Here is a 10,005-nt window from a genome sequence, read left to right as displayed (position 1 = left end):
AGTTATTCGTTTACGTCCAGGGATTCACTTTTGTCTATCAAAGGCATTGATAGTGTGCTTAATTGATATATATTTTGTGTCAATTCCTCCTTGGTTTTAATAGATTATTGTGTTATTGGGTTGATTCTACTTATGTTTTGTGTTTGGGTTGTGTCTTAGGAATTTGGGATGAAAAAGTGCTAAAAAGAGTTGTTGCAGCAGAAGCTACTTGTTGTAAGACACCAGTGGCCAATGCGTCTTAAAGAACATTCAAAATTCTGAGGTTGTAGACTCAAAATTAATTTTAGTAATTAAAGTGGACAATTGATTGATTTTTGCTGCTTTGGAGAAAGACCAAGAGTCCTATTTTCTTTGAGAATCTCATTTGAATGAATAATTAGTTAGGATTTTTATTCAATTTTATCCATGATTTTTGTTAGACAAGAGATAATTCCGTTGTTAGGAGAGATATCTTTTGAGTGTGGAAGATCAATATACTTCCAACTCTCACTCTTATTACAGAACATCATAGTTAGTTTTTTCTTTCTTCTTCTCTCAAGACAAATACCTAATTTTCTTGGTTGCATTTTCTTCATGAGGAGTGGTTAAACCTACTTTTCTAGTCAAAAGATAATAATTGAATATTTGGTTCTACAGCAATTGTGAGATCTATTTTATTTTTAATGCTTCACATATTCATGGATATTTGTATATTTTCTATGTTACATGGGTGATGATTATTGTGTGTGATTAAATAGGCGCATGATATTTAATTATTCACAATAATCTATTGCCAATTAAAATAATTGCTTTTGTAATTATTTGATTGTTTTAATAGTAGTGGCAACTAGTATGATTAGATTTGTGTTAGGAAAATACATGATTTAATTTAAATAAACCATCATAGCATATTTATTATTTAAAATTGGGCTTTTCTAATTCTTAGTGCTGTTAAGAGATTAAATCCTATGGTCATACCTAAGGTTGTCTTTTATTAAGGAACTAGTTAACCATCATACCTTGGCTACGGACAAATTAAAGTAAGGAAAAACTAGTTGTTAGAACTTATTGAAAACTATAACCAATTTATTCATGAATATTTGAATTTATTTTTGTATTAAGGATTAATTGTTTGAACCACTTTTGATATTATTTCTTTGGCTAGAGCTTTAATTGTTTTTATTAATTAATTCTCGTATGTTTATTTGTGTTTGAATTAGTTATTTAGTTTAATTCTCTAAAATATTCCCTTTTATTCATTACTTTAGAAGGAAATAAACGAACCCAATCCTTGTGGACACAATCCTACTCACCATTGCATACAAATTCTTTTTTTCTAGAGTAGATATTTTATTTTTGATTAGCTGATGACCTGTCAAAAATTTGGTGCCGTTGTTAGGGATTGGTGCCTAATTTGATTTATTTCTTTCTTTTTGAGTTTTTATTTTCTGGTACTTTTGCTGATTTATGTCACATTTTTCTTGTATAGGTGAACTGATATATATTTCTGAGATTGAAAAAACTGCACATAGACCAAGAAAAGAGGCCAAGAAAAGTAAAGAAGTGTAGTTATCCACCTCAGTGTGAAAAGTAAAATCATGTTGGATGTTTGAAGGAGCATGGCATAAATGACTTGAAGGAGTTCTTAAATGAGAAGTGCTTCTATTCCACGAAGCGCAGCAATATTCATTCTACACTTCAACAGCTTATAAATGATAGCAAAAAAAGAAGCACCTAGACTTTCCATTAAATATCAAAAGAGAGAAACATAAAGTTTGCAATTCTGAGAATAACTGTAATCTAAATATTTTATGGAGACTTCTTCGTGGACAAATAGCTTATGAAGAAAGTAGGACATGGTTTTCTGGTACTATTTCAATTTTTTAAGACTAATTTTTTTATCTCATTGGTGTTTCTAATAATGGCCTAGCGTCTTCGTAAGATCCTTCATTTCAAACTTAATGAGGAGGATACCATCCAAATCATCACCTGTAATAATCATATCATCTACATAAAGAAGAATTAAGATAGTGTCAGCAACAGTGCATTCAAGAAAGAGAGCAGAATCATGAGAACTAGATATGAAACCCAAACTGTGAAGTGTAGAACTAAACTTGGCAAACCAAGCATGAGGTGCCTGCTTAAGTCCGTATAGAGCATGACGAAGGCGACAACCTTTATGAGGAGGATGAGAAAAACCTCGAGGTGGTCGCATATGGATTTCATCATTAAGATCACCATTGATAAATGCATTTTTCACATCCATCTGGAAGAGAGACCAGTGACAAGCAGCAGCAACAGCAATAAGAGTGCGAATAGTAGTAAGATGAGCAACTGGAGCAAAGGTCTCTTCATAATCAATACCATATTCTTGAGTGTAACATTTAGCCACAAGACGAGCTTTGTAACACTCAATGGAACCATCAAAATGTGTCTTAATTTTATAAATTCATTTGCAATCGATTAGAGTTTTGCCTGGAGGTAAATCAACTAGACCCCAAGTATGTGCTTTGAGCAAAGCATCAAGCTCTTCTTACATAGCTTTTTGCCACAGTGGATGAGAAGAAGTTTCGTGAAAAGATGTTGGTTCATGTAGAGCAGATAAAGAAGAAAAGCAATGATAGTCACGAAAATAGGTTGGTTGAGTTCTTACCGAACAGGGATAACGAGGAGAGTTAGGAGTAGGTGGATCATGAGCAGGAGAGTCAAGAGTTGACAGATCCTCTTGTGAAGACAACTCGTCGGGAGGCGTAAGTGATTGTTCAGAATCTGGTGAAGAATTTTCTGGAAAGAGATCAGCTAAGGGATTGGTAAGATAAAGAGGTAAAGAGAAGGAAAGTAAATGAGTTTTAGGTATCTCAATGAATAATTTATGTTCCCAAAAAATGACATTTTGAAAAATACATAACCTACAAGAAATGGAATCATAACATCTATAACCCTTATGAGCTATCTCATAGCAAGAAAACAATAGAGATGAGCACAAGACTCTAACTTGAATCGCTAATGCGATTGAAGAAGGACAAAACAGGCACAACCAAAAACTTTAAGTTGTGAGTAATCAGGGACAATACCAAATAATGTTTCATAGGATGATTTGTTTTTAAGAATAGAAGATGGCAGTCTATTGATGTTATAGATGGTAGTAAGTGCAGCTTCCCCCCAAAATGGTTAAGGTAACGAAGCAGAAATTAGTAGAAATCGCACAATATCCAGGATGTGACGATGCTTTCGTTCCGCTCTACCATTCTGCTGTGAAGTGCCCGAACAGGATAAATGGGGTAAGGTCCCTTGAGGGGTGAATATAGTTTCAAAATCACCAGAGATATATTCACGGGTATTATCAGATCGAAACAACTTAATAGTTTTAGAAAACTGGGTTTGGATCGTGGCATTAAATTCATGAAAAGTGGAAAGGAGTTCAGAATGGGATTTTAACAAATATATCCATGTATAACAAGAAAAATCATCAATAAAAATAATAAAATAATGAGAACCTCCCATGGTAGGGATTGGAGGTGGACCCCAACCATCAGAATGAATAGGATCAAAAAGTGCTAAGGCATGAGAATCACTTCTATTAAAAGGTAAAGCAGGTTGTTTTGCCAATTGACATGGCATACAATCAAAAGACTCAGATTTAATAATCCCTAATTTTCCATGAGAAATTAATGATTTCAATTTTGCATGAGAAGGATGATGTGATAGCCCCACCTTTCCTTAGGACATACCCCAAGGGTTAGCGGGCTGTCTGTCCAACTTTCGTCAGGACTAACTAAACCAAAATTCACAAAAAATACTAAAATACTTAGTTAACTTCCAATCATCAATCCAGAACTATATACAAAAGAGTCACTATTGATTCAAATTTAAGGTATAAACCAAAGTATTTAATCTTATACAATACGTGTAAGGTTTACTAATACAAAGGAGTTTAAACAAAATATCTAAAAGCTATAACTAGCTTAACTCTTCTCCAAAAATCACGTTCCCAGGACTTCATCCCCCTATAAGGAAAACAAAGGTGACAGAGTGAGTTTTCGCCCAATGAGGTACCACAGGTCATGCACTCGAAAATCACATAGTTAAAATTTTAATCTACCAAATATAAGCATCAAGTAAAGGAATAAGTAAACACCACAACTATTACAGCGCGATTCAAATAAAAGGATACAGATGACTCTCAAGAGTCAAATTTCCAATCGTATTAGTTTGATCCAAACTTGCCGACCCTCCGTCAACGTTTAGAGAAGCAAAAATATTGACCGTAGATACCCATTTTACACCAGTTCTCGTCTGCCAAACATAATCCTTACCGGGCCCGAACACCAAACAGATACAGTAGTGGTAATATTCGAGTATGCCAAATATCAGAAGAGTCCAGTATTCAGTCAATCAGTGACAGTTTCCTCATGGCCCGTCAATTTACCCCGATCAAACCCTTGCTGTCTCGATTTCATTAACTACCAATGAGGTTTGACCTCAAATTCACAGTAAGGTCATCGGATATTGTGCTCCAGACGACATCAAAGTCATGCACAAGTAATAGATTTCAAATAAACAGTAGACCAATCAAATAATCAAGAGGAATCGAGTGTGATAAAATACACACTCGTCCAGTCTAGATTAAACCAAATCACAGTCATACAACTCATAAATTTCAAAAAAAAATTTTAAAAGGCTAAGAATGGTCTTGGTCCAAGTCAAAGCTCCATGGCTTTGTTGACAAATGGCATTCCAAGGTTAATCCTCATTTATTTGTCTTCCAAATACTAAAATATCTAGTCAACTTCTAATTATCCCATAACACCTTATAAAATAATATCTCTTTGCACAAAACTCCTCTTAATTTTCAAAAATTTATCACACACACCTCACTAGTAGGTCCTACTTCTATAATGCACTACGAATTCAACATCTACTAACTTATAGAAGAAAAATGATTTAAAAACTTAACTCACTTATAAAAATATCTAGAAAATTAAGGCAATAAAATAAAGTAAAGAAAATGTATTCAAAAAAATAAAATAAAATAAAAATAATTTTTGGATCCTCACAGATGACCTAATCTAGAATACCAAATAGACATGGTAGGAGCAGCAAGGGCACGAGAAGGTGGAAGACAAAGGGATGACAGTTCGAACAATCGTCCAATCTTATGGCCGATCCCAAATATTGTTTTGGTCAGTGGATCCTGAATAGGACCACTAGCACGGGAGAAGAATAAGTGAAGGTCAAGATCACATAATTGACCAACAGATATAAGGTTTAGGGATAGTTGAGGGACAAAATAGACATCAGAAAGCTAAATATTATTAGATGAAACAGTACCAGTGTGTGTGACAGGCATAATAGAACCATCAGTTGTAGAAATAGAGGTTGGTTGGGAAGGTAAGTATTTAGAACAGAAAATATCAGAGTTAAAAATCATATGATTACAGCAGCCAGAATCAATAAGCCATGAAGAGGTACCTGATGTGGCAAAAAATGCACTAGCGGAAGGCTGAGCAGTGCGAGCAAAAACTTGGGAAACTATGGCCTCCAAATCAATAGCAGAAGGAGCAGTAGTATTTATAGGTGCAGGAGATGTGGAACTAGTAGATTTAGTCATAGGACCAGTGACAGTGGTAGCAGCTATAGGAGAAGAGTTCCATGTATGCTGTCTTGGTTCTCCCTTTTTTCATTGAAGCTTGATGCATTCGAAAATGTCATGACCAAGTTTGTGACAGTACCTACATTCAATGGTGGATTTGGTTCCTAAAGAAGTAGATACAGGTGATCTATAGGCTGGAGTAGATTGTCGATATGTTGGAGCAGGCTGCCGGGGAGCAGCAAGGACCCATATAGATAGTACGTGGAGCTGTAGTATTGCGGCGAGTTTCCTCAAAAATCAGATCCTTGAGAGCAGCATCAAGGGAAGGTAGTGGCTTCTTGTTAAGAATAGATGTGCATCCTGTGTCATAGTCATCAAGTAAGGCCATGAGGAACTAGATAAGTCGATGAGAATCACGATAGGTGTAGAATTTGTCTGCATCACTAGTGTAGGTCCACTTTAGTTCGGATTCAGCAATCTCATCCCACAGACAAACCATATCAGAGTAAAAGTCCTAAATAGATTATCCAGACTGTTGTTTCATGGCATGTAAATGAAGAGAAGGTTGGTATTGTCGGGATAGATCAGTTGTTGTGTATCGATCTGCCAAGAAATCCCATACTCCTTTTGCTATGTCAAAGCATCTAAAAAGACGATTTATGGCTGGCACAGATGTGTTAGTGATCCAAGTGATGATTTGGTGATTATCACTATCCCACTCTTCAAAACGGGCAGCAAATTGTTCAGAAGACTTGCCATCAGAAGCAACAAGAGCAGTAACATGAGTAGTAATATATTTCCACAATTTACAACTATGAAGAAAATTTTGAAAGGCATATGCCAAGTGAGAATAATTTGTGCCATCAAGGATAATGTTAATAGGTTGGGACACGTCATTTTGAGCCATAATAATGGTCAATATATTTGTGAAAAAAAATGAAGAAGATCCAAATGGAGGATGAATGACTGCTGTAAAGGGCAAAGAAACTAACCAAAAAATGATTAGAATGAAAGAGACAACAGTGAATTTTAAAAAGAGAGAAATATGAAGGATCAAGAGACTCTAGATTTTGAACCTAGAGCTCTGATACCATGTTAGAAAACTAAAATGAAAAAATTGTGATATATTTCTTTTAATCATAATACAATGAGATGTCCCTATATATAGGTCTATAAACTAACATACATTGAATCTAGACTAACTTTTACAAAAGGAAAGATCTATAATTGGTCCTAACTAAACGTTATTGATACAAGAGAATCATATAATTGATACAAGAAAATTATATGTCATATTGACATATTTACTTTAACAAAAACTAAAAAGAGAAACTATTAAATCACATTTTATACGACATAGTTATCTTGAAACTTGATTCTTTGTGTATTTGTACTGTACAGCGGTCTCGTCCACCAATTGTGATTCACGAAAGGTTATATTACACTAGCCTTTCTTGAAGTTTGTCAATGTAAGCAAAACGCTACCTCTAGTTTTACGAGTTTATCACTCTTCAATTTTAACATGCTCGTATATAAGTATTTTAGCTTTGAGGTAATAATAGCATAAAGTATATATACTGCAAATACCCAAATTGTCCTTGTGAAATTTTAAAGATCTAATCTAGATATTATCCTCACAGTTGAATTAAGTATAGGCAAATATCAAAATAAAGGGAAATAAACTTCACAATCTTGAATAGGGAGGTCATTGTAACTCTTCAAAATTACTACAAGGGATGTCTTCATTTTATGACAAACCTTAAAGGACCATAGAGAAATAGCCATTTGCAAAAGTATATGTGCGTAGGCCAATATCTGTCATTTCTAAAATAAAACATCATCTCTTTCAAAGAATCTGATTCCAAGTAGCTCAATTTGGATAATTTTGAAATCCTATTAATACATTCCAAGCAGCTCAATTTTGATAATTTTGGAATCCTATTAATACAATAATTCTATTAGTTTAGCTCATTGTTAATCACTTTACTGTGGAGAACTATAAGCTCCAAAGATTTTGAAAGACTTTCAAAGTTGCAAACCATTGACCATCAGGAGATCCACCCGCGTTGGAAAAATCCATCCTATATCCGCTAGATTGATGAACCATTTTTAGTTAATATAAGGTTGACGTTATGACCAAATTGGGAGATCAGGAAGGGAGAGGTGGTTGGATGGAGAAAGGGAAGAAAGGTAACTGAAATCGTAGCCACAACTGCACCACAACCCTCGAGTCTCTTAGGAACCACAAACATAAATTTTGATAATTAACGGTGCCAAATTCCTTATCACGACTATAAAAAGGCAACAAATGTAGTTTAGATTACACTATTCAGAGAAAACAAATGCAAATAGTGGGGAAGAAAAAAGAAGAAAAAAAGAATAGCAAAAGATGGCAGGAGCATTTGGCATCACATTATTGTGTTCATGGCTGTTCTTTACATGCATTGTCCAGGCCCAAACTGGACCTATTGATGTCACTCAACTTGGCGCAAAACCTGATGGCAGTGCTGATATGAGCCAGGTAATTAATCTTAATCTTAATGCCAAAGCTACACGCATTAAAATCAAGTTGGTTGATTGATCAATTCACCAAAATTTGAAGAAAAGTTCGTGATTTGTCGAAAGCATTGTCCCCATGAAATAAACAATTGGGCTCTAAAAGATTTGCCATTGTTGCAGGTTTTGGCGGATGCTTGGAAACAAACATGTAGTTCTACAACAGCATCTACAATTTTGATTCCAAAGGGCACATTTTTATTAAAAGAAGCAAGCCTTGTAGGTCCTTGCAAAGCACCCGTTGAGATTCAAATACAAGGCACCATCAAAGCTCCTGAAGATCCTGCACAAATAAGCAAGGATAAGGAATGGATGTCAATTATGTACGTTGACCAATTGACACTCTCCGGAGGTGGTACCTTGGATGGCCAAGGAGCCAAAGCTTGGACCCAAAATGAATGTCGTGTAAAAACCGAATGCAGCAAACTTCCAAATGTGAGCCAACTTTTACAACATTGATTACACACCTATGAATGTTTTGCCAATGATACACCAGTGAAATTAATAATCTGATTGTCATTTTTTAAACTTGAAATTGCAGACTTTGAGCTTGAATTTCGTCAACAATACTGTCATCCGCGACCTAACTTCTTTGAACAGCAAACTGTTTCACGTGAATCTTTTTGGATGCAACAATATAACATTCCAACACTTCACAATCACAGCACCTGGGGACAGTCCCAACACTGATGGTATTCACATTGGACATTCCACTGGAGTAGTCATCACAGATTCAAACATAGGAACCGGGGACGATTGCATCTCAATTGGTGATGGTGCCAAACAAGTTAATATAAGTAAAGTGACATGTGGACCTGGCCATGGAATCAGTGTTGGAAGTCTTGGAAGGTATGACAATGAACTGCCTGTTGAGGGTATCTTTGTTACCGACTGCACCATCTCCGGTACTTTAAATGGTGTAAGAGTAAAGAGCTGGCCAGCTGCTAAAAGTGGTAGTGCCACCAATATGCACTTTGAGGGTATTATCATGCAAAATGTCAGCAATCCAGTGATCATTGATCAAGAATATTGCCCAAACAACCAATGCACAAACACTGTAAGTTGCAAAACATGCATGCTAAGACAATCAAATTCTAAAGTGCATTTCTTTTTGAGCTAATTTTTTTTCTCTCCCCGCTGTTTTGATTTACAGGCCCCATCAAGTGTTAAGATTGCTCAGGTCAGCTTCAAGAACATCACTGGCACTTCAGCAACACCAGCTGTTGTGACACTTCTTTGCAGTAAGAGTATCCCATGCGATGGTGTAGAGATTGCTGACATTGACTTGGCATACAATGGCAATCAAGGGAATGTGTCAAGCAATTGTGCCAATGTGAAGCCAACTCTGAGTGGCAAGCTGAATCCTCCAATCTGCGCCAATGCCACCATTCCTGCTCAGGCTGCTTAAATTCCCGCAAGCGTAGGAATAAGTTCGAAATTTTTTTCTCCTTCTTTTTTCTTTTCCCATTTCTAAAAAATATATTTCAGGTCTTATTATTTTTTGAATCCATTCAAGAAGTAATTCTCTTAGATGAATCCATACTCTGTATGAAAATATAATTAGTTTTGATACTTTTGAAGACAAATAAAATATTGTCTCAATTTTTGCCATATCCTAATACCCTTCATCTTATAATTATGTTTGTTGTTTTTCAATTAATTGTATCAATAGTTACAAAGATAAAATTCTCCATTACAAAGAGGAAATTCAACTTGTAATGGTCATTAAATTACCACACTCCCAACTAAAACTTTTATCTACATTACACTTCATCATTAGTTATGTTACATGTCAAACTTTCTTACTTATTGTCATTCTCCCTATTAACAAAATACTTTGGGGAAAAAGAACTTTTTGTTGTGTTTTGTGTTGGAGT

The 10,005-nt window shown here is 35.3% G+C and overlaps 1 protein-coding gene across 1 annotated transcript; it reads left to right on the top strand.

Annotated features, from left to right (window-relative positions):
- The first annotated feature begins 7,931 nt into the window (after positions 1-7,931).
- LOC113718122 (exopolygalacturonase-like) lies at positions 7,932-9,631 on the top strand. The gene is made up of 4 exons (XM_027243040.2): positions 7,932-8,093; positions 8,252-8,563; positions 8,670-9,185; positions 9,282-9,631. The coding sequence occupies exons 1-4, from the start codon at positions 7,962-7,964 to the stop codon at positions 9,534-9,536; spliced, it is 1,215 nt and encodes a 404-aa protein (XP_027098841.1). The 5' UTR covers positions 7,932-7,961; the 3' UTR covers positions 9,537-9,631.
- The last annotated feature ends 374 nt before the right edge of the window (positions 9,632-10,005 follow it).

The sequence above is a fragment of the Coffea arabica genome, chromosome 11e (assembly GCF_036785885.1).
Source record: "Coffea arabica cultivar ET-39 chromosome 11e, Coffea Arabica ET-39 HiFi, whole genome shotgun sequence".
Classification (NCBI taxonomy): domain Eukaryota; kingdom Viridiplantae; phylum Streptophyta; class Magnoliopsida; order Gentianales; family Rubiaceae; genus Coffea; species Coffea arabica.
The sequence above is the reverse complement of the archived record's forward strand: the minus strand, read 5'-3'. Positions and strand labels throughout refer to the sequence as shown.

Excerpts from the sequence above, each read along its gene's own strand:
- LOC113718122 (XM_027243040.2), top strand. The coding sequence starts at position 7,962 with ATGGCAGGAGCATTTGGCATCACATTATTGTGTTCATGGCTGTTCTTT. Across the intron at positions 8,094-8,251 it reads GCAGTGCTGATATGAGCCAG|GTTTTGGCGGATGCTTGGAA; the intron begins GTAATTAATCTT and ends CCATTGTTGCAG. Across the intron at positions 9,186-9,281 it reads ACAACCAATGCACAAACACT|GCCCCATCAAGTGTTAAGAT; the intron begins GTAAGTTGCAAA and ends TTTGATTTACAG.